We start from the raw sequence: 24,350 nt of genomic DNA on the forward strand, positions 1-24,350 counted from the left end.
TCCAGAAAACGACATCTGAATGCTTCACCCAGGTGGGTGGGGCACACACAGTGGAACTCCAGACAGGAGGAGGTCAAGCTCATCAGACATCGAACCCCGGCTCGTGCCATATGGTTGCACACCTCCGAAGCCCCCAGCACCCCACCACTGAGACCCACCTCGGCTGGAACAGAGGGCACTGGTCTCTGGACAACAGCAAGCAGGCAACACTGGCCTCTGGACAACACCAATACTCTTTATTCTGGAGAGTAAATGCCAAATGGCTAAGCAAGTGGGGGCAGCAAGTCCAGCTGAGGACCCCTCAGTCCGAGATGGAAAAGCTGGGGGAGGAAAAGGACACTCACTTACTTTTCAAAGCTCCAGACAGAAGCATGTGCCTCTAGATGCTTCTATCACATGGGCAAAACATGTGATCCTCTGGGGAGTTTTGATCAGCTTCTTAGGGTGGAGCAATGGGAACCAAAGCCAGTGCAACCAGCTTGGAGCTAGTTACGTTCAAGTCCTCATATGGGAAAGACTGGGGGCGATCTGACATCAGCGACCTCAATCTAGAATTCAGAGCTCGGTCCCCAGCTCCACGCAATAGCCAAGACCAAGGCTTCGGCTAGTAGTGCTGACGCATGGCCGCTAGGGGGCAGCAGGGATCTCGGGGTGCAGGAGGGCCTCCAGCTGCCTACGCGGTCCCATCGGGTCAAAAGTCCAGCTCAGGCATCAGAGTGTGCTTGGGGCGGCTGGGGGGCTCAGGTTCCTCCTCGGGAATGTTCCCTGAGAGGACTGTTCCCTCCCCGTGCTGGGACTGCCAGGCTCTCTGCTGGGCCGGCCAGTCCAGGTGCGCCCATCGGGGGTCAGGCCCCCCGACGACCTCGTCCACCAGGGCCTCCAGGTCAGGCGGAGGTTCGGGCCGCTCCACGAGGATGGGTGCGAAGGGCCCCACCAGCCAGGGCAGAGGCACGGCCTGCACCACCAGCTCCAGCAGCTCGTCCACGCACGCGTGGGCCCGGGCCATGCTGCCCCGGCCCTCTGCCAACACGGCCGCCGGCACGTCTCCGAAGCGGCGAGCGTCGGCAAAGGCGGCCTGCAGGGCGTCCACGCTGCGCCGCACCTCGGCCACCTTCTCCTGGGCACTGGAGGGCAGGCCCCGCACACTGGTCTCCAGCGCATCCACGGTACTCTGCAGCTCCTGCATCAGACTGCGGGACAGCACCAGAGTCTCCAGCTCCGCCTGCGGGGGGCGTGGGTGGGGATGGGTGGGAGCGGAGGGGCGGGGCCTCAGTGTCCAGGATGGACCGCTGCCGGGACCCCCATCTACCTCAGTTTCCCCGCAGACACTCCAACCAGCTGCCAGCTGACCTCAGCACTTGGTTGGAGCCTGGCAGCCCTGGACCTACCCAGAGCCCACTCTTCCCTCCCCTCCTCCTCCCATCCCCCACGCCATCCTACCTGGCTGTGACGCCTCCGGCCGTTCTCTAGGGGGCGCTGGCTCCAGTCCTCCCACAGCTCGTGCACCTTCCCGGGGCGGGCGGGGGTGATGGGGGTCACCCCGCACTGCATGCGGTGGATCTGTGCGAACCAGGACCATGATAGTCAGAGCTGGAGGGGCTGGAGAGTTGGGGGAACCAGGGCCCCAGTCTGGATCTGGCCTCAAAAAGCATTGGATGCAAATCTTCATGGCCTGCTGATCCAGCTTGGCTGGCCCATCTATTCTCTTCCCTGACCTTAGCCAAAACCTGTGACCTGAGGTACCCTTGAAGCTCAGACTCACTGCCGGCCCTCTGCCCAGGCTGGTGTCTCAGGTACACGCTCCCCGCCACCCACCTCCCCGCCAGGTTCACTCCAGTTCATTGTAAATGTCACCTCCTCCAAGAAGCCCTCCCGCCCCCCAAGCCTGGTTGGACCCCTCCTCTGGGTCTCACAGCATCCAGCATGCTCTCCTGTCATGACCCTTGTCCCCCTGTGAATGTCCTGGTTGGGGGGGGGGGGCACTGTGCCTTTAGTTCACAGGACAGGGCAGGTATGAGATGATTAATAGAAATAAACTGTGATCCATCCATACAACAGAACACAGTCTACCTCCATATCCGTGGGTCCTGCATCTGTGGATGGAACCACGATTTGGGGTTGCTTGAACCCAAAGATGCAGACCCACGGGATACAGAGGGCAAACCACATTAGGCCATTTTACAGAAGTGATTTGAGTATTTGTGGATTTTTGTATCTGTGGGGGGTGGTCCCGGAATAAATCCCTCACAGATTCCAAGGGATGAATGTATTATGTCACCTTAAAGAGGAAGGAAGTGCTGACAGGCTAAAACAGGGCTGAACCTTGAGGACATTCAGTCAGTTCAATCACTCAGTCGTGTCCGACTCTTTGCAACCCCATGGACTGCCCCATACCAGGCTTCCCTATCCATCACCAACTCCTGGAGCTTGCTCAAACTCAAGTCCATCAAGTGAGTGATGCCATCCAACCACCTCATCTTCTGTCATTCCCTTCTCCTCCAGCCTTCAATCTTTCCCAACATCAGGATTTTTTCCAATGAGTCAGTTCTTCGCATCAAGTGGCCCAAGTATTGGAGCTTCAGGTTCAGCATCAGACTTTCCAATGAATATTCAGGACTGATTTCCTTTAGGATTAACTGGTTTGATCTCCTTGCTGTCCAGGGACTCTCCAAGAGTTTTCTCCAACACCACAGTTCAAAAGCATCAATTCTTCGTCACTGAGCATTCTTTATGGCCCAGGTCTCATATATACATGACTATTGGAAAAACCATAGCTTTAACTATATGAACCTTTGTTGGCAAAGTAATGTCTTTGCTTTTTAACATGCTGTCTAGGTTGGTCATAGCTTTTCTTCCATGGAGCAAGCATATTTTAATTTCATGGCTGCAGTCACCATCTACCATGACTTTGGAACCCAAGAAAATAAAGTCTGTCACTATTTCCATTGTTTCCCCCATCTATTTGCCATGAAGTGATGGGACTGGCTTCCATGATCTTGGTTTTTTGAATGCTGAATTTTAAGCCAGCTTTTTCACTCCTCTCTTTCACTTTCATCAAGAGGCTCTGTAGTTCCTCTTCGTTTTCTGCCATAAGGGTGGTGTCACCTGCATATCTGAGATTATTGATATTTCTCCCAGCAATCTTGATTCCAGCTTGTGCTTCATCCAGCCCACATTTTGCCTGATGTACTCTGCTACTAGGGGCTTCCCTAATAGCTCAGTTGGTAAAGAATCCACCTGCAATGCAGGAGACCCCAGTTTGATTCCTGGGTTGGGAAGATCCACTGGAGAAGAGATAGGCTACCCACTCTAGTATTCTTGGGCTTCCCCAATGGCTCATCTGGTAAACAATCTGCCTACAAAATGGGAGACCTGGGTTCAATCCCTGGGTTGGGAAGATCCCCTGGAGAAAGGAACAGCTACCTACTCCAGTATGCTGGCTTGGAGAATTCCATGGACTGTATAGTCCATGGGGTCACAAAGAGTTGGACACGACTGAATGACTTTCATTTTCACTTCACTCTGCATATAAGTTAAGTAAGCAGGGTGACAATATACAGCCTTGACGTACTCCTTTCCCAATTTTGAATGAGTCCATTGTTCCATGTCCAGTTCTAACTGTTGTTTCTTGACCTGCATACAGATTTCTCAGGGAGGCAGGTAAGGTGGTCTGGTATTCCCATCTCCTGAAGAATTTTCCAGTTTGTTGTGATCCACACAGTCAAAGGCTTTAGCATAGTCAATAAAGCAGATGTTTTTCTGGAATTCTCTTGCTTTTTCTATGACCCAACAGATGTTGGCAATTTGATCTCTGGTTCCTCTGCCTTTTCTAAATCCAGCTTGACCATCTGGAAGTTCTCCGTTCACATACTGTTGAAGCCTAGCTTGAAGAATTTTCAGCATTCCTTTGCTAGCATGTGAGATGAGTGCAATTGTGCAGTAGTTTGAACATTCTTTGGCATTGCCTTTCTTTGGGATTGGAATGAAAACTGACCTTTTCCAGTCCTGTGGCCACTGCTGAGTTTTCCAAATTTGCTGGCATATTGAGTGCAGCACTTTCATAGCATCATCTTTTAGGATGTGAAATAGCTCAGCTGGAATTCCATCACCTCCACTAGCTTTGTTTGTAGTGATGCTTCCTAAGACCCCTTGACTTCACATTCTAGGATGTTTGGCTCTGGGTGAGTGATCACACCATGGTGGTTATCCGCATCATGAAGATCTTTTTTGTATACTTCTTTTGTGTATTCTTGCCACCTCTTCTTAATACCTTCTGATTCTGTTAGGTCCACACCATTTCTTTACTTTATTGTGTCCATCTTTGTATGAAATTCCCCCTTGGTATCTCTAATTTTCTTGAAGAGATCTCTAGTCTTTCCCAGTCTATTGTTGAGGACATTATGTGCAACGAAACTGGCCGACTCTGGTGCTCACAGGTGCCCTCTGGTGGCTATTTCAGGAAGGACAGACTGTGGGATCCAGGATGGGAAACCGAGACCAGGTGAGTCATCATCGGGGCTGCACCCAGGTGGAGGAAGGGGAGGATGTGCGCGGGTTAGGGTAGACTTTGAAGGCAGAGTTAACAGTACTGGCTGATGTGTCGGATGTGGGAGAGGAGGTGGAGAAGAGGGGAGTTGAGGGTAATTCCCAGGTTTTGGCTTGAGCCCTTGTTAGGACAGGGTTGCCATCAACTGAGATGAGGAGAAGGATGCAGGAGGAGCAGGTTGGGGGCATCTGAACCTATCAAGCCCAGAGAACATGTTCCTCTGGAGAGGGAAGGATGCACAATGAGGGAAGAAGCTGGGTTATGAACTCGAACCTAAATTCTGGGGAAGACGGGTTGGTGATGAGAGAACCTGGGGTACCTTCATCAGTTTTCCCATCTACCCTGAAAAGTAAAAATGAAAGTTGTATCTGACTCTTCGCATTGCTGAGGACTGTAGCCTGCCAGGCTCCTCTGTACTCTGTCCGTGGAATTCTCCAGGCAAGAAAACTAGAGTGGGTAGCCATTCCCTTCACCAGGGGAATCTTCCCAACCCAGGGATCGAACTAAAATCTCTTACATATCCTGCATTGGCAGGTGGGTTCTTTATCACCAGCAGCAGCTGGGAAGCCCTTCGCCTACCTTCAGTTCAGTTCAGTTCAATTCAGTCGCTCAGTCGTGTCCGACTCTTTGCGACCCCACGAATCACAGCACGCCAGGCCTCCCTGTCCATCACCAACTCCCGGAGTTCACTCAGGCTCATGTCCATCGAGTCGGTGATGCCATCCAGCCATCTCATCCTCTGTCGTCCCCTTCTCCTCCTGCCCCCAATCCCTCCCAGCATCAGAGTCTTTTCCAATGAGTCAACTCTTCGCATGAGGTGGCCAAAGTACTGGAGTTTCAGCTTTAGCATCATTCCTTCCAAAGAAATCCCAGGGCTGATCTCCTTTAGAATGGACTGGTTGGATCTCCTTGCAGTCCAAGGGACTCGCAAGAGTCTTCTCCAACACCACAGTTCAAAAGCATCAATTCTTCGGTGCTCAGCTTTCTTCACAGTCCAACTCATATCCATACATGACCACTGGAAAAACCATAGCCTTGACTAGACGGACCTTTGTTGGCAAAGTAATGGTCTACCTTAACCACCTGTAAATTCCAGGTCCTATTTCCGCTCCTCCACAAAGCCCCTCCAAGCCTCTCCAGGCTAAGCCTTGAGCCCCACCGAGTGCCTCCAGCCCCGGGTCCCTCTTCTGCCCCAGCCCTGCACATACACGCTTCAGCCTCCACCTTCAGACTAGCACAAGACTCGGCTGGCACTCAGTCCACGCGTGCTGGCCTGCATCACAGGGTGGGGAAGAGAGCTCTCACCAGCTCCAGGGTCTCCTGCAGCTGGGCCAGCATGTCTTGGGCATGGTGTTTCTTCTGCCTCAGTTTCCCCAGAGAGTGCTCATACGCCAGGTGGCGGAGCCGCGTGGACAGGGAACCCAGGCGCACGAAGTAACCCTGATGTTTCCGCTGCTCTTCCACCGAGCCCACTTCCGGGCCCTCAGCCTCCGCCGCCAGTGCCGCTGGAGGACAGAAGAGGGAAGGGAGTCACGGTGGCCACGCCCTCTGCTCCTGGGTGGATTAGCAGGCCAGGACACGGGGGTGGGGGTGGGTACTCCCAAATTTATAGTTCCCTTCTACAATATCAACTCATTCGACCATCCCCAAACCCTACGATGTAGACACGATTACTAGTTCTATTTACAGACGAGGAAAACCAAGGTACAGAGAGGTGAAGTCCCACAGGGTACAAGAGGCTGACCTGGGATTCGAACAGAGGCAACCAGAACTAGTCTACTCGAATACTAGGTCTCTTTACCTCGGTTTTCCTCATCTGTAAATGGAGCTAATAACATTAAAGAATTGATTACGAGTGCGTGGCACACAATAGGTGCTTCAAAAATGCCTCACAGGGACTTCCTTGGTGGTTCAGTGGTTAAGATCCCGTGCTTCTATTGCAGGGACGTTCAATCCCTATTGGGGAACTAGGATCCCGTATGCTGCGCCCCATGGCCAAAAAATAAAGTAAACTTTAAAAATAATGCTTCACAGCCTTTCTGCCAAGGAGGGAGCACGGCTCCATGTACCTCTAGCGCTACGAAGCAGGCCAGATTGTGTCCAGGGCCAGAAGACAAGATGTAGAACCTTGAAGAATGGTGGGGTTTAAGGGAACCATGTAAAGGGGAGGACGCTATTCAACCCAAGTTTTTTTTTTTTTTTTCCCCAAGGCATACCAGAAATCAGGTTTTGTAGGGCAAAAATTTGATTTTTCTTTTTTGCCATAGCATACAGCATGTGGGATCTCATCTCCCTGACCAGGGATCGAATCCGAGCCCCCTGCATTGGAAGGCAGAGTCTTAACCACTGGACCACTGGGGAAATCCCCGAAATATGATTTTAATTTTTATGTATATTTATTTATTTGGCTGCCTTGGGTCTTAGTTGCATCACGCGGGCTCAGTTGCCCTGAGGCATGTGGGATCTTAGTCCCTGGCCAGGGATCAAACCTGCGTCCCCTGCATTGCAAGGCGGATTCTTAACCACTGGACCACCAGGGGAAGTCCCTAGAAACCTGATTTTTAAATGAATGTGATGAATTAAACCATTTTAAAGGCAGTGCACAGGCCAAATACTGCAATATGGAGCGCCACAGTCTGGAGGGTCACCAGTTTGAGACTGTGGCCCTCCAGTCTGTAAGTCCAGTACACTCTTGAGGGTCTGGGCAGTCAGATTTCTACTAGGATGTGGGCCAGGAGCCAAGTGGACTGGAACCCTGTGTTCCCTGCTGATGTGCTGTGTGGCCTTGGGTGAATCTGGGACCTCTCTGATCTGTAGCCTCTAGAGGTGGGCCCTGGGCAGGAGGATTCAGGGGCGAATGGAGAGGCTGCTGGCCTTACCGAGCTCCTCCTCAGTCATGGGCAGGAAGTGGTCCACCAGCTCCTCTGACTTTTCCAGCACGACATCCATGGCGTGGCTCACGGATCGCTTCAGCTCCACACTCCAGCGGCGGCCCTGCCGGGCCAGGCCCACCATGCCTGTCACGCCGCTGGCCACCACACCCTTGGCCGAGGTCACCACCTGGCAGGAGGGGCCGAGCTCCAGGTGCTGTCAGCCTTGGTCTCCCTTCCCTTGCCCCCAGCTCCGGCAGGCTGTGAGGCAAGGACCCCTGGCCCTTGCCTGGCTCTGGGCCACTATTTCCCCGTCTTTAAGATTTTTCTTTTCTTTTTTTTTAATGTGGACCATTTTTAAAGTCTTTATTGAATGTGTTATATACTACTGCTTCTGTTTATGGCTTGGTTTTTTGGTCAGGAGGCATGTGGGATCTCAGCTCCCCAATCCAGGATTGAACCCACACCCCCTGCATTGGAAGGAGAAGTCTTAACCACTGGGCCACCAGGGAAGTCCCACCCTTTTTATAAAATGCGGGAAAATCAGGTCTGTCCCTCACGGGGTTGTTGAAGGGAGGCTTAGCACAAGCTGGCACATATTAAGTGCTCAGTAAACATGGGTCTCTAATTGACATCTAATTTTCATCTGGCTGGTGGTGTCTCAAATTGACTGAAGCCTGACTGGGTCCTGGCCCAGGTATCGAGGTCGGGTCTGGGAGGAGGCTGCATTTCTCACTCCCACCTCCACCGCCCCCACATAGGTTCCCACATGATCTGGTGGTGCTGGGGGGTTACCGTCTCTGAAGGTTGCTGGAGAAAGGGCAGTTTCTCTTCCAGCTTGTCCAGGCCCCTGCAGGCAAGATCATTCACTGTGGCCACTGGAGACAGACAGGCAGGGAGTGAGAATCGGGAAGATGTCAAGGGAACTAGGGACACACAGAGAGTCATGGAGGGAGGGGATGCTGGAGGGAGAGACAGGAAAAAAGAGAGAGAGACACACACAGGGGGAAAGAAATAGGGAGGGGGCACCTGGCTGGTCCCCTGCAAGGGGCTGGGGGTCCTGAGGCTGTGGGTGGGCCATCAGGCGGGACCCTGCCTCTCTGCCCTTCCCGCCTCTGCTCTCCCATCAGTGCCGCCAGCACCAAAGTGACTCCTCACCCATGTCCAGCTCAGACACCTCAGCAAGCAGGTTCAAGATCACACAAACCAGCTGAGAAGAAGGGAGAGTGAGGCCCCGGGCTGGGACCCTCAGGTGATCCCCTTCCTCAGTCAGATGTAAGACCAGGGGTCTCTCTGCCTGCCACCACACCCCTGGGTTGGACCCCTGAGCTGGTTACAGGCTCAGGATGGGTGGGGGCTGGGACAGAGGGGCAGACAGGGGAGGGGTATCGGACAGGCAGAGGGACCCAAGGCACATCCGGCTAGTCAAAGGGAGGAGGACAGTGAGACAGACACATGGGAACCAAAAGGGCAGACACAGAAACAGCTAAGGGCAGGTGGCCAGGTGATCAAACCACAGAGGGACAAATAAGAGGGGAACAGAGGGGAAGATGGGAAACAAACAGGGGAAAATGGGGCAGGCAGATCGAGCCAGAGAGGGTGATGCAGGTGGGTGGGGACAGACAGGCGGGCAAACGAAAGGCACACAGTTTAGGCAATACTGTGCTGCAGGACTTCCCTGGGGAAGTCCAGTGGTTAAGACTCTATCCCTCCATTGCAGGGGGTGCAAGTCTGATCCTGGTCAGGGAACTAAGACCTCACATGATGAGGGGCGTGGCCAAAAAGAAAAAAGGACTGCAGAGGCACATTCAACTCAGGGGGCTCCTTGTAGTGGAGCCTGAGAGGGCAGGGCAGTGGGAAAAGCACAGGACTCAGGACGCTAGCCGGGGGAACTCACGCTGGGGCTGCAGGTGGCTGAGCAGTGGCTGGGCATGGTCCAGGGCTCGGGTGGTCAGGTCACACACGCAGTGCTCAGCCAGGCGGCAGGCGGAGCCCAGCAGCGGGTGTCTGTCCTTGGCTGCGCTGTAAGCCTCGGAGACTGCGCTGCACGTGGCCCTGATCAGGGGAAGGGCAGCCACGCGCTGCACCACGCTCTGCAGGAAGGGGTGGCATCAGAGGGGTCCCAGATGGAGGTGGGGGGCTCAGCCACCAGCTGGAGAGCCCGCTCATCCTCTCTGGGCCAGGATGAGGGGGAGGGAAGTGTATTGAGTGCAGCTGCCTACAGACAATGGAGACCCTCATGCAGGTGTTTAGGGCTCTAGTTCCCAACAGCAGACACACAGCAGGGCTAGTTCTGAAGGAACTGGTCTGCTCCAGAAGCCTTTCAGGCTACAGTCCATGGTGTCACAAAAAGTTGGACACAACTGAACACACACACACACACACACACACACACACACACAAAGGGCATAGCCTCTGGACCATCTGAGTTCAGTTCTGGTTCCAACGCTTTCGAGCTGTATGGACTTGGGCAACTAAGTGAACTGCTCTGTGCCTCAGTCTCCTTATCTGTGAAACGGGCTTCTAGGGCTGTGAAGGGGATTCAAGGAGTCATTGTACATGAAGCGCTTGGACCAGTGAATGATGCAGACTGTATGCTGTGATTGATGCTGTTATTGTTGTTATTGTTTTGTTGAGAGTGCCATGATGGTGGACACAGAAACAGAGAGATACAGGCAGAGAGAGGGAGAGGGTTGAGCAGAGGCCAGGTAAGCTGGCTGGGAGTGTCTGGAGAGACTCTCCTCCCTGGGCCTCACTTTGCCCCTCTGGGAAATGGGTAGAATGGCCCTCCCCCAGCTATGGTCCAAAATGCCCTCAGAGCAAGGTGCTCAAAGCAAGGGGGGTGACCCAGCCTGAAACTGTCCCCTGAGGGGCTGTCCCCCTACCCTCTCCTGAGCTGAGCTCCGTGGGAGACACAGCCCCTCACCTGCTGATCCTGCTCCCACAAGCTGGGTCCAGGGGCCTGAGCCGCCTCGTCTTCTGACATGCCTACTGCAAACAGGTTCACCCTGGGGGGCAGGACAGAGTGACAGGCCCTTGCACGCCAGCCCTCCCAGCTCCCGCCCAGGCCCTGGGTTCTGTCCAGCTGGGCTTGGTGACCCAGGCAAGTCTCGTCTCCTCTTGGGGTCTCAGCTTCCTCATCTAAAAGATGTGAAAATGATGATACCTACCTCAGAGCATCCTGGGCAGGGACAATGCATGTACGGGGCACTGCACACAGTAGGTGCATACTTCCCAGGTGACTCAAATGGTAGAGAATCTACCCACAATTTGGGAGACCTGCTGGGTCGGGAAGATCCCCTGGAGAAGGGAATGGCTACCCACTCCAGCATTCTTGCCTGGAGAATTCCATGGACAGAGGAGCCTGGCAGGCTGTAGTCCATGGGGTTGCAAAGAGTCAGACACGACTGAGCGACTACCACTTTCACTTCAGGAAACCTCTGGCAGGATGGGGGCATGTTAGTGATTCAAAGCATGGGCTCTGTGGGGAGAGATACCTAAGATCGAGTCCTTCCTGCCATTACCTGTTGTGTGACTTTGGGCAAATGCCTTCACCTGTGTGGGCTGCTTTCTCCTCTGCAAAGTGAAGGAGATCCCTGTTACCCCCAGCCCAGGGATGGAATCGTGCAGGCAGTCCCCAGCAGGGATGCAGGTGGAGTGGGAGCCACAGAATACCAGTAAACTCACAGTCCAGTCTGACACACAGGGAAACTGAGGCACACAACAGGTCCATGCTGGGCCCAAGGTCACTCAGCTAAGTAGACTCAGAGAGAGAGTTCGACCTCAGACTCCCCGCCTGCAGTTCTCCCCCTGTCCCCACCCCTGCATCCTCAGAGCCCTAGTCCTCGCCCAACAGGGTCCTGAGCTTTTGCCAACTGGGACAAGGGTCTCAGCCACCTGCTGCGGCCTATCACACCCCACCTCCTACCAAGCCGCTGGACGCTAGCCCGTCCACCCACTCACTGGGGCCCCCGGGGATCTGCTGGGCCGTCCTGGATGCCGCCCGCGCGGCACTCACCTGCGCGCGTTCAGCTTCAGCCCCCAGGTTCAGCCACAGACCCTAGACTCGGACTCCAGTCTCCGCCCCCAGGCTTCCCCGCCCGCCTTATAGAGACTTGGGGGCGGGGCCTCGGGGGACTGACCAATGGAGAGAGGCCATGAGGGGGCGTGCCCTGGGCGGGCCTCCAGACCCCAGCTCTATCCAGGGGCTCCCAGAGCGCCCCGCAGTTGTCATAGCAACTTGGGGACGCTGGCTACACAAGAATTAAGCTACTTTCCTTGGCCCTCACTGCTGTTGCTTCAGAGACGGTGGAGGGCCATCACAGCCCCCTAACCTCTTCACCCAGTGACCTTGGGCAAGTCCTCAAGGTCTTTCTTTTTGCTTTTAAAAATCTGCCACTTAACTAAGCCAGGAGAGAGGTCGGCTCATTCCTTTCCATCCCCATTTTACAGATGAGCAAAGTGAGGATCAGAATGCTTAAATCAGGAAATTCCCTAGCAGTCCAGTGGTTAGGACTCCACACTCTCACTGCAGAGTGCCTGAGTTCAATCCCTGGTAAGCTGCGTAGCGCTGCCAAAAAAATAAAAAATAAAAATGTTTAAACCACTTGCCTTGGCTCACCCAGCGATTGGGGGATCTGATTCAAACCCAGCTCTGCCAGACTCCAGAACCCTTGCGTTTATTGCCACAGTTGGAATGACCACCCACACCTGGAAGGACCACCCACGTGGGCATGACCCTCCTTCCAAGGAAATGCAAAAGAAGAGCATGCCCCAAACATCCCAAGGACCCCCCAGTCTGACCTCGAGCCCCACCATACACAACATTGTGTTGGCAGGTGGCCCTGAGGTTCCAGAGCTGTGAAAACACAGTCCCCTGGGCCCCTGCCCATTTGTTCAGCCCCATCTAGCCTTCCCACGCTTGCCCTGGGCAGCTACCCTGCCCTGGTTATCACAGGCCAGCATGAAAAATTGTTTGGAGCCCTGAAGCAATCAGGTTTAATTTAAACCTTCCCCAGGACACAAGCTCTGGCAGGAATCCACTGGTAAAATGACACCCTGGGCAATGGTCAAGGTTTTATTTCCAGTTAAATCCAGGGATGGGGAGGGGAGGAAGAGAACAAATCCCAATGGCTATCCATTTGGGATTTCATGGCATACCTCTCCTTTCCTCCTTCTGTATCCTGGAGACCTAAGAATTTTACTTGAGAGATGCAAGGAGCACAATGAAACCATCCACTTCTGTTCAACAATTATTTATTAGTGAAGCTCCACCTGATGCAAAGAGCCAACTCTTTGGAAAAGACCCTGATACTAGGAAAGATTGAGGACAAGAGAAGAAGGTGGAAATAGAGGATGATCTGGTTATTAGATAGCATCACTGACTCAATAGACATGAATTTGAGCAAACTCCAGGAGATTGTGGAAGACACAGAAGCCTGGCCCATGGATCGCAAAGAGTCAGACAGGGCTTAACAACAATACAGTCTGACTCCAAGCTGAGTGATGCTGGATAAAAGGAAATCGAGTCCAAGGTCCTGCACTCAGAAAACCACACACAAAGTGGGAGACAGAGCCAGATTGACACAACTTCAGTGTGGGGCCAGGGCAGGCTGGAGGAGCCAGAGACCAAGAGGTCTGAGAGATAGGGGGAAAGAAATTTCTGGAAGAGGATACAGCGTGAGCAAAGGCAATAAAGAAGGAAGGTTCAAAGCATGTTTCCGGAAGCCTGGATGAAACAGATTCCAGAAACTATGGGAAGCCCAGTCTCACCCTTAGAAGGGGGGATTATTTGCTAAGTGGGGTGCACTGGCCTATGAAGACTTGCCTCCCCACCCCAGCCCTAGTCCCCGCCCCGGGCTTCAATGGGACTCAGCCGCAGCCAGGAGCGTCTGGCCCTTCAAGGCCTCAGGGCCGGCACAGCGTGTGTGATTCCGGAAGAACATCTTGTCTTCATTGGCTACCAGCCAACGATAGAGGTCGGCCAGGTTCTGGTCACAGATCCAGGGGTTATTAGAGATGTCAAAGCCGTCCTTGAGGTTCCTGGCAGCCTTCCCCAGGGAGGTCCAGAGGCCTGCGGGCACCGTGGTCAGCAAGTTGTTGGAGAGATCCAGCATGTCCAGTTTCTGCAGACCTCGGAAGGCGCTGGCTGCCACCGAGGCCAGCCTGTTGTCATTCAGGAAGAGGTAGCGCAGTTTTGGCTGGGGTGCCAGAAGGCCCTCTCCGAGCACCTGCAGTCTATTGCCCTCCAGATGCAGCCGTTCCAAGTTCAAGGGGCCCCTCAGAAGGTCAGGGGGCAATGTCTGCAGCTGGTTATTGCTAAGGTCAAGGGTGAGCAGGTCGGTGAAATTCTCCAGGAGCCCAGGGGGCAGGGAGTGGAGCTGGTTCTCAGACAGGTCTAGATGTCGTAGGGCTTTCAGGCCGTGCAGCCATGAGGCTTCCAGAAACTTCAGCTGGTTTCCCTTCAGCACCAGGGTGCAGAGGGCAGCCGAGACCCGGAAGAAGCCAGGGGACAGCCCGGTCAGGGAATTGCGGGTCAGGTCGAGCACCTTTAGCTGGGGCACGGGCAGCAGGAACTTGGGGGAGAGGTCCTCCAGTCGGTTGCTGGAAAGGTGGAGTTCCTGGAGGTTAGGGACGCCCTGGAGGAAGTCGGCAGGCAGCTGAGTCAGGTTGAAGAACTCCATGGCCAGAAAGATGGTGTCAGCTGGGAGGCTGTGGGGGATTTGGGCAGGTGGCTGGCAGGAGATGGAGCTGCCATTGACTGAGGAGAACACCAGACAGGCTTCAGGATTTGGGGTGATCCCCTGGGCTGAGACTACAGATAGCAGCAACAGGAAGATTCTAGAAAGATGGGAGTCCCAGCCCACCAGGCTGCAGGCAATGACAAAAAAGAGCTTAATAAGTCAAAACTAAGATATTAGATACCCAGCAAGATAAAAATACACCCAGAATCTGCCTGCTTCTTACCATCTCTACTCTCACCAACCCGGACCCTGCCATTGCTTTGCTGGGCTGTAATAATGGAGTCACTTCCTCTCTTAGCTTCCACCCTCGCTCCCCCCGCCCCCCAGAGCTGCCAGAAGTAACTCCTGTTCTAGGAAGAATTATAATTCTACAAAAGCCTGAGTTTCTTAGTCTGATCCTTAAATACTACCCTTTCCTATTGCCAGTCCAACCTCAATGCGCTATTATTTGCAGTTTAACTTGCTAATTTCTTCTGCTCTCACTTGTTTTCTGGGTCATTCTTATCTCCCTGGTTCCGTGTTTTGAAGGCAGAGCCCACAAACTTTTATTCATCCTGCAAACTGCCAGCTCCAATGCCCCCTCCTTCCCACAAAGCTTTCTTGACTCTTCCAAGCAGAAAACTGTTTCCTCTTGGGAAACAGTTGGGGCTTCTGCTCCTCATGGGCCCTCCAGCAGTGATGCCCCAAGCCCAGCAGCACTAGAGACCACCTGAACACCCTTGGTCGCTACAATCCATGGGCCACTTGGGGTTCCTGTGCTGTGTGTATGTGTCAACTACAAATTGACACCTACCATCTACCGCTACAAGGATTAAATCTCATGCTGCTGCAGCTGCTGATTTTCAACACCCCCTGAAAGGAGTTCAGGGTGGAGAGCAGAAATGAGGCGCTCTGTGCTCCTGGGTTAAGGGTGAGGTGGCAGTGGGCGGGGGCAACTGGCAGGACAGGTCTTCAGGTACTTATTTTGAGAGCTAGTTTTATGAGTCCAGTCCTTGTATCTCCTTATATCTAGAAAAGCACTAAAATCCTTCCTAGTGATGAGTGCTCCCTGTGACTAGCAGAAAGCTTCTACCAAAAAAAATTAAAAAAAAAAAAAAATATAGGCTTGATTGCATGTACTCCCTCTATACTGACCTCCCCACCCCTGCCTCTTTGGAGCAGTCTCTTAGAGCTATCTGAGGTGCTGTTTCCCAGGTTGTCGTCCTCATTTTGCCCCAAATAAAACTGAACTTGCAACTCTCACATTATGCATTTTCTATGTCGACATACGGGAGTGAGTCTGTCCTTTGGAGCAGCCTGAGTGTCAGTCTGCTCCAGCCTGCAGGCCAGTGTCTGGACCTGGAGCTTCAGTGGGTCAGACAGACTGTCCGTACATCTCCGAATTTTTGGTGTCCGTTCTGCCCAGGACAGGTTGGGTGGGGACCTACCTCTGTTTTTGCTCTGGGTTCCGAGAGGACATGGTGGCCTCTCTCTTTTCCATCCAGGTTCTCTTGGTCTGGCAAGGTGGCCTTATACCGGCCTAAACTCGGGGCAGGAGCAGCAACCGTAGGGAAGTCTCCACCCACATCCTGTTCCTGATAGGGGCTGACCTGAGCCAGGCGGCTGGGGGGTGCGGGGGAGGGGGGTGTGCGGGGGAGGGGGGCGGTGGCGGGGGAGGGGTCAGGATTGCAAAATTGCTTCCTGGCAAGGGAAGGACAGGAAGGGAGGGGGCTGCCCACCCCTTTCTTGACCCTGTTTCTACCTAGTTTTTCTTTCCCTCGAGTCCTGCTTTTGGAGAGTGGGTACCCAAGGGTCTCTGGGGCTGAGTTCCCACATCTCCTAACCTAGGAATCAAGGGTCAGGTTTGCAAGGTGCCAGTCTGTCCTGGGGGAATGGGGACACCTCTTTGAGCAAGAGGTACTATTTACAATAAATTTGAGCAACCTGGAAACTCAGTGGAGAGAATAACAACAACAACAAAACACTTGTCTTAAATTCATGACATATTTTAAATAAAATCATTTTAAAAAATAGAATTCAAAAGCAAGTGATGCCAAAAGTCCCCACAAAAACAAAACAAAAGTCCCCACAGTCTTTGAACAATGGCCGGTGCTGTGTGCTAAGTTGCTTCAGTCATGTCTGACTCTTTGCGACCCCATGGACTGTAGCCCACCAGGCTCCTCTGTCCATGGGATTTCTTGGGCAATAATACTGGAGTTGAAGGAGGAAAAGAAAAGGCCAAACTGACTCCATCTTGAAAAAGAAGGAAACTCCATCTTACATTCCTAGTGAACTTTGGACTATGTGCCTGGTACCCATGGAGATCACATACCTATGGCCAATAGGCCTCCCAGACTGGTAGACACCAGATTCCATACCAAGATTTCCCTTCTTTTAGGAATTTGGGGGTGTGGGCTTGAGCACGTGCACTTAAGATACATAAGGTTTTCACAAAATCAGTCAGGGTCCCTGGCTCAAGAGGAAACCGTGCCTAGGACCCTCCAGTGTAGTAAACTGCATTCCACAATCCACGTGTCCTGAGTGAGTTTGTTTCCTGGAGCGTTTGGCTATAACATTTAGTGCGTTGGTGGTATAGTGGTGAGCATAGCTGCCCTCCAAGCAGTTGACCTGGGGAACTCCTCACTTTGAGGAGACAAGTCCCATTTGGGGCTACTCCGAGGCCTCACGGCTCGGATCTTCTACAGGGGAGAAGGTGCCTTGCCCTTCTGGAAAGATTCCATTCCTTGAAGCCTGGATCTTTCACATTAGCGGGTAGTGGATGGCAGCAGGGGAGTTGAGCACTCAGGTAAGGAGGTTCCCACTCAGCAGGGTAGAAGAGGGGGCATGATCAAACCCCCTGGGACCATGAATGTTATAAAGGAGATGATGTCTGCGTCGTCTTGAGGTAAATTATTAACAGGCATTTGCGAGAGGGATTTGGGGGGAAGAAACTTGGTCTTTGTGTGCTCATATTCTGCCCTCCCTGAGGAGGTGTCCCATCTGCTGTGAAATTCTTGACTCCCTCAGAATTGTCAGGCTAGAAGGAGGGGGATACATAAGTGAGTACGAATTGGCTTTTCTGGAGACAGCCTGGGATGTGGGATATTTAACCCATCTGTGTTTTCATCTGCACCCAGTCAAGCCCACCAAGGCAGAATGGACTTTAAAAGTTAATGGAGAAACAGTCCTGGACCACGTGGTATTCTGGTTTGGCTGCACTGCCCAGCAGGTGAAGATCTCCCTCTGGGATCTGGTAGGTAAGGCTCTTCTCACCCCAATCAGGAAGGAGGCGGAATGGCAATTTAATTGTTTCATTGAGTGGAAGTAACAGAAGTACTTAGGGTACCGAGAACTTTGTAGACGGAACGAAAAGGAAAAGTAGAAGGTCCGAGAAGGTAAGCAAGATGGGGGGAAGTGAATCTAAGGCAACTGTATTGGAGTGCATGATTAAACATTTAAAGAAGGGATTTGGAGGAGACTATGGGGTGAAGGAGATCAGCCCTGGGATTTCTTTGGAAGGAATGATGCTAAAGCTGAAACTCCAGTACTTTGGCCACCTCATGCGAAGAGTTGACTCATTGGAAAAGACTCTGATGCTGGGAGGGATTGGGGGCAGGAGGAGAAGGGGATGACAGAGGATGAGATGGCTGGATGGCATCACTGACTCGATGGATGTGAGTCTGGGTGAACTCCGGGAGTTGGTGATGGACAGGGAGGCCTGGCGTGCTGCGATTCATGGGGTCGCAAAGAGTCGGACACGACTGAGCAACTGAACTGAACTGATGGGGTGAAGGTGACACCTAAGCACCCCCACATGCTCTGTGAGGTTGAATGGCCCCCATGGGAGTAAGGTGGCCACCAGAGGACACCATGAACTTAAAAATAGTGCAAGCAGTCTATGCAATAGTCACAGGAGAGCCGGGACACCTGTATCAATATCCATATATTGTACTCATGGCTAGGGTTAGCTCAAGACCCTCCTCCTTGGACGAAGGTCTGTATCCAGAAGGGAAAGGGAAAAATATTAATGACACAAAAATTAACTGGTGATAAAAAAGAAATTCTATAGGATTTGGATGGGGATGACCTGCCCCGCCCGCCACCGAGTGCTCCACCAGGACCGGATGCCGCCTTAATGCCCTACCCAGGGCCAGGTGAAGTTCCTGCTGCAGCCGCTGCTCCTCCACCAGCTTCCCCAGAGATCGCAGCCCCGCCATTCGGCAGGCTCCGGTCCCCGGTGGTAGGAGCCTGTGGTCAACGGCCTCAGGATTCCGCCTAGGCCGGACCTCCTAGGTTGTACCCGCCCCTCCCAGTGAGTACAGACGAGAAGGGGGAAGGAAACACAGAAATTAGACAGAGGCTGCGTTCCGCTCAGGAACACGGGTTTAAAACCCCCCACTGCAGCTGCCCCTCAGAGAGGTACAACAGCCCCTGGTCCAGGACGCAAAACACCACCACCAGCTTCCTGTAGCCTATTATTACCAACCATTTTCCTCTATGGATATATTAAACTGGCAGAGACACACTCCACCGTACTCAGGGGAGCCACACGGTATGATTAGACTAATGGAGACTATTTTTTTCAAACCTACCGCACTACATGGGATGACATAGTCCAGCCACTAGTCTCCCATTTCAGCACTGAAGAAAGACACAGGATCCTAACTGAGGCTAGAAAATGGCTAGGAGAAATGGCACCTGAGGGTACTGTAAACCCACAGCGGTGGGCAGAACAAGCCGCCCCGGTGAGAGGCCCAACTGGGACTGTAACACAGAGGAAGGGAGGGGCCGCCTGGAGAGATATGGGGCGGCTATTTTACAAGGCCTCAAGAAGGGGGCGGGAAAACCTATGAACATGGCAAAACCCTCCAAAGTGATTCAAAGGGAAACCAAATCACCCTCTGAGTTCTACGAAAGACCGTGTGAGGCCTATAGACTTTATACACCAATAGATCCAGAGGCCACTGGGTCTCAGATGGTAATAAATGCAGGCTTTGTGTCTCAAGCCTATCCCGAAAATGTCAGATGAGGGGGCACCAAGTGACTTATGAATTTTTATACATCCCTGAATGCTTAGTACCTTTGTTGGGAAGAGACTTACTGTCTAAACTGGGGGCACAAGTGGCCTTTTCCCCCCACGAAAGACCCACTCTTTGAGTGGGCTCAACCACCTGTTTACTCTCCCTCTCGGTAACCCCTCAAGATGAATGGAGGTTGCACCATCTCCCAGAAAGGAAACCAGATGGGCTAAACAGTCGAGAGAGAGAGAGAGAGAGAGAGAGAGAGAGAGAGAGAGTTGACTCCACAATTCCCTGAGGTCTAGGCAGAAGACAACCCCCTCCCCCACCCCCCCCCACCCCCGCCCCGCCCCGGGCTTGCAAAACATCAAGCCCCAGTGGTAATAGAACTCAAACCCGGTACAATTACATCAGCACCAGCCTTGGGCATGCCAGACCTTGATAAGCTGTTTACATGACTGAAAAGGACAAGGTGGCTATGGGAGTGTTGACTCAGACCATGGGGACATGGGACAGACCCATGGCTTATCTTTCAAAATGGCTGGACAGTGTTGCTACCGGGTGGCCGGGATGCTGACGGGCAGTTGCTGAGGTTGCCTTACTGGTCCGGGAGGCAACCAAGTTGACTTTGGGCCAAGATTTGATCGTAAAAACCCCCCATGAGGTCAACACTCTCCTGCGAGGGGACTCCCATAAATGGCTGTCGACATTCTGGATTACTCATTGCCAGCGACTGTTATGTGAGAAACCCGATGTTACTATTGAGCCTTGTCAGGCCCTAAATCCGGCCACTCTCCTTCCTGTGGGAGAAGGTGGGCCCTCACATGACTGCAAGGAAATCCTAGAAATTTATGCCAGCAGACCTGACTTGAGAGACCAGCCAATCCCAGACCCAGATTGAGTCCTGTACACCGATGGCACCAGCCTGGTGAAACAAGGGCAACAACTGTGAGGATCTGCAGTAGTCACGGAAGAAACCATCGCTGAGGCTAGCTCTCTGCCGTCACACTGGTCTGCTCAACGGGCTGAACTATATGCTCGAATCCGGGCCCTCCAGCTGTCAAAAGGGAAGAAGACAAACATTTACAGACTCCAGGTATGCTTTTGCTACTTTACATGTACATGGGGCTTTATAGAGAGTTCTTCTGACAGCCAGTGGAAAGGACATTAAAAACAAAGAAGAAATCTTGACTCTATTAGATGCTGTATGGGAACCTGAAAAGGTAGCAGTGATGCATTGTAGGGGTCCCCAAAAGGAAGACACCCCACAAGCACGGGGAAACTGACTAGCAGAGAAAGCCACAAAACAGGCGGCTGAGAAATTTGGGGCTGCTAGTGGGGGATCTATGGGAACCTTTGTACTCTCAAAAATGCCTGAATTAACTTTAACTCTCCTACAGTATACCCCGGCCCAAGACCAGCTGGCTGAAGCAGAAAGGGCCTCCAAAAATGAAAAAGATTGGTGGAAACTATCAGATGGCGAGGTATTAGCCCCCACACTGATAACTCAGGTTCACCAGGCAGCTCACTTGGGACATGACAAAATGGAAGAATTAATTCGAAAATATTTCTTAATTCCACGACTTTCCTCCTTATGTAGAATGGAATCCTGGAACTGTTCTGCTTGCTGACAGGTCAATGCTGCCCCTGGACATAAAAACCTCTAGGAATACAGTTAAAAGGCACTCTACCCTTTGAACATTTAGAAGTGTACTTTACTGAGATGAAACCCTGCTGACACTATCGTTATTTACTGGTCATGGTATGTACCTTCTCAGGATGGGTGGAGGCCTTCACCACCCAAACTGAAAAAGTAAATGAAGTGGCTCTTTGAGAAATAAATCTGCTTTGAGAAATAATCCCCAGATTTGGGTTCCCAACCAGTATAGGATCAGACAACGGCCCTGCCTTTGTAGCTGACTTAATTCAACAGGTATGTAAAGCTCTAAATATCAAGTGGAAATTACATACAGCATCTAGGCCCCAGAGTTCCAGAATGGTGGAAAGAACCAACTGAACTCTTAAAGAGTCACTTTCAAAATGGATCACAAAGACTGACTGTTCATGGATGGATTTGCTTCTGGCAGCCTTACTCAAATTAAGAGTAACCCTGCATTCCCACGGTTATTCTCCTTATGAAATTATCTACGGGAGGTCCCCCCCTATAGTGAGACAGGTGTCAACAAACTTGCCACAGATAAGGGGAGGTGAGATTTCACACAGATGGAACAGCTGGCTAAGGTAATAAATCAGGTAACTAAGTTTGTGCAAGAAAGAGTGCCGTTCCCCCTTGGGGAACAGATTCATGAGTTCATGCCTGGTGATCAGGTGTGGGTCAAGGACTGGAAACACGACTCCTTGGCCCCACATTGGAAAGGTCCATATACTGTTGTTCTAACCACACCTACGGTAGTTAAAGGTACAGGTATCACTCCCTGGATCCACCATACGAGGGTGAAGAGAGCATACCACACAGACCTGGAGGACGCCGAGTGGACTGTGCAGAAGGACCCCGCTGATCCCCGTGAACCCAAGATCATCTTAAAGAAGAAGAGGTGAAGCTCTACAATCACCTGCTGCTACAAGGACTTGCCGGTATTATCTTGAGACTAACCATAGTTTCAGCACAAGGAGGGACCTGTGCTATAATTAAAGTTGAATGTGGTGTATAAATTCCTGATTTATCTGGCAATATATCAGCCACCCTAGATGACATGAAAGGTCAGGTAAAAGCTATGACTGATGATAATCTTCCTTTTTGGACTTTTGTTCTATCATGGGTAAAGGGTGATTGGTGGAAAACTCTATTAACCATTGTTATAGTTGTTCTGTTGATTCTGTTATGTGGACTTTGTATTCTCCAATGTGTTGTTAACTTTGTATCACAGAGGCTGACTTCATTTACCCAAATATATACCAGGAAATCTAAAATGCAGTACATTCTGATGAGTGATACTCACACTGGAAGTTGAGAGCATCAAGAGGGGGTAATGAAGGAAGAAAGGAATAGGCCGAGCTGACTCCATCTTAAAAAGAAGTAAAATCCATCTTATATTCACAGTGAATTTTGGACTATGTGCCTGGTAGCCATGGAGATCACATACCTACGGCCGAACAGCCCTCCCAGACTGGTAGACACCAGATTCCATACCAAGATTTCCCTTCGCCAGAAAGAATGTAATAATCCCGTATGTAGTCAATCAACTTTGTAATCTTTATGGCACCCATTGGTGTAGGTTACAATGAATAACCAGCTGACCCTTCTGATTATGAATCATGGCTATAACCTGATTGTATCTCCCTTTAACATTTTCCAGGCTAAGTTTAAGGAATTTGGGGATGTGGGCTTGAGCATGTACACTTAAAGTATATAAGCTTTTCACAAAAGTTGGTCAGGGTCCCTGGCTAAAGAGGAAACTCTGCCTAGCACCCACCAGTGTAATAAACTACACTCCACAATCCACGCTGTCCTTCTGAGTGAGTTTGTTTCCCGGAGCATTTCGGTATAACAGAGTGGGTTGCCATGTCCTCCTCCAGGGGATCTTCCCAACCCAGGGATTGAACCCAGATCTCCTGCATTAGCAGGCAAATTCTTTACCACTGAGCCACAGGGGAAGCACAATGGTCTGGGAGGGACTAAACCTGGTTCTGAATTCTAGCTCCACTGTAACCACTTTGTGTTGTGAACTTGGGGAAGTGGCTTAAATTTCCCTGGCCATAGTTTCCCCACCTGTGAAGATGAACTCAGTCTCTGAGGGCCCCTTCTCTTCTTTATTTCTTCAGCTGATGCTGATGTGACATTTGTTTTGACTCTTTCTCCTTTCCTAATAAATGCATCTGGAGGGTACGAATTTCCCTTTAAGAACTGTTTTGGCTGCATCTCACAGGTTTGGCTATCAGTGTTTTAATTCCCATTAAGTTCTAAGCACTCAGGTGTGATGTAGTACCTATTTTTTAAAAGAACTTTATTGAATTTGTTACAGCATTGCTTCTGTTTTATGTTTTGTTTTTTTGGCCCTGAGGCATATGGGATCCTAGCTCTCCAACCAGGCATTGAACCCACACTCTCTGCATTGGGAGGTCAAGTCTTAACCACTGGAATGCCAGGGAGGGCTGGTGATCTTTTATCTTTATCTGTATGCCTGGCCATGGCCTCTCTTCCCCAGCCCAGTCTTTAGTCCCTGTTTGGTTGTGAGGACGATAAAGTGGACACAGAGGCTGAGAGGGAAACAGGCAGGGTGGCATAGACAGGCACAGATAAAGAAGGACAGATCACCACCTACATAAATACACAGAGATAGACAGCGACAAAGTGACAGGGAAAATACATAGACAGAACCAGAAACATGGACAGAACAAGACACAGAGCAGAGAACAACAGATATGCAGAGATGGACACACAAAAACAGGCAAAGGACCTGAACAGGTGTCCTTCCAAAGAAGATATACAAATGGCCAACAGGCACACGAAAAGGTACTCAACACCACTAATCATCAGGAGAATGCAAATCAAAACTAAAATGAGGGGCTTCCCTGGTGGCTCAGAGGTAAAGAATCTGCCTGCCCATACAGGAAACACAGATTCAATCCCTGACCCAGGAAGATCCCACATGCCATGGAGAAACTAAGCCTGTGTGCCACAACTATTGAGCCTGTGCTCTAAAGCCCGGAAGCTGAAAATACTGAGCCCACATATCTCCACTACTGAAGCCTGCGCACCCTAGAGCCTGTGCTGTGCAACAAAGAGAAGCTACTGTGAGGAGAAGTCCACGAGGCACTCCAAGTAGAGAGTAGCCCCCACTTGGCACAACTAGAGAAAAGCCTGTACAGCAGTGAAGGCCCAGCACAGTCCAAAACATATAAATTATAAAGTACTAGCAATTTAAAGAAACCCACGAGATGTCACCCACGCCTGTTAGAATGACTTCATAAAAAAGACTAGAGATAACAAGTGTTGGTGAGGATGCAGATATGTAAATTGATGCAGCCACTAGGGAAAATAGTATAGCGGTTCCTCCAAAGAATTAAAAATAGAGCTGCCATATGATCTGGCAATCTCACTTCTGGGTATGTGTCCAAAGGAAATGAAATCAGTATCTTGGAACAGATATCTGACCTCCCATATTCATTACAGAGTTAGTCACAATAGCCAAGACAGGGAGACAACCTGAGTGTCCATCCGCAGATGCGAGGA

The 24,350-nt window shown here is 51.5% G+C and overlaps 2 protein-coding genes and 1 long non-coding RNA gene across 4 annotated transcripts; 1 reads left to right on the forward strand and 2 right to left on the reverse strand.

Moving 5' to 3' along the window:
- Nucleotides 1-214: 214 nt before the first annotated feature.
- PLIN5 (perilipin 5) lies at nt 215-11,552 on the reverse strand. Of its 2 annotated transcripts, XM_006067113.3 has the most exons (9): nt 11,435-11,530; nt 10,941-10,992; nt 10,343-10,424; nt 9,314-9,509; nt 8,212-8,294; nt 7,426-7,606; nt 5,852-6,051; nt 1,441-1,560; nt 215-1,222 (listed from the first exon to the last, which is right to left on the reverse strand). In XM_006067113.3, exons 3-9 carry the CDS (start codon nt 10,400-10,402, stop codon nt 692-694), a joined length of 1,371 nt encoding a protein of 456 aa, XP_006067175.1. In that variant the 5' UTR covers nt 10,403-10,424; nt 10,941-10,992; nt 11,435-11,530; the 3' UTR covers nt 215-691. The 2 variants fall into 2 exon arrangements, with proteins under 2 accessions (XP_006067175.1, XP_006067174.1); XM_006067112.3 differs by lacking the exon at nt 10,941-10,992 and having other exon boundaries at nt 11,435-11,552.
- A 1,103-nt stretch (nt 11,553-12,655) lies between these two features.
- On the reverse strand, nt 12,656-15,743 carry LRG1 (leucine rich alpha-2-glycoprotein 1). The gene is made up of 2 exons (XM_006067114.3): nt 15,587-15,743; nt 12,656-14,286 (listed from the first exon to the last, which is right to left on the reverse strand). The coding sequence occupies exons 1-2, from the start codon at nt 15,637-15,639 to the stop codon at nt 13,278-13,280; spliced, it is 1,062 nt and encodes a 353-aa protein (XP_006067176.1). The 5' UTR covers nt 15,640-15,743; the 3' UTR covers nt 12,656-13,277.
- A 2,056-nt stretch (nt 15,744-17,799) lies between these two features.
- Nucleotides 17,800-23,141, forward strand: LOC112586963. The gene is made up of 2 exons (XR_006553493.2): nt 17,800-20,252; nt 20,757-23,141. It is a non-coding gene; the product is annotated as an uncharacterized LOC112586963 (long non-coding RNA).
- Nucleotides 23,142-24,350: the final 1,209 nt, after the last annotated feature.

Source organism: Bubalus bubalis, chromosome 9 (genome assembly GCF_019923935.1).
Source record: "Bubalus bubalis isolate 160015118507 breed Murrah chromosome 9, NDDB_SH_1, whole genome shotgun sequence".
Lineage (NCBI taxonomy): Eukaryota > Metazoa > Chordata > Mammalia > Artiodactyla > Bovidae > Bubalus > Bubalus bubalis.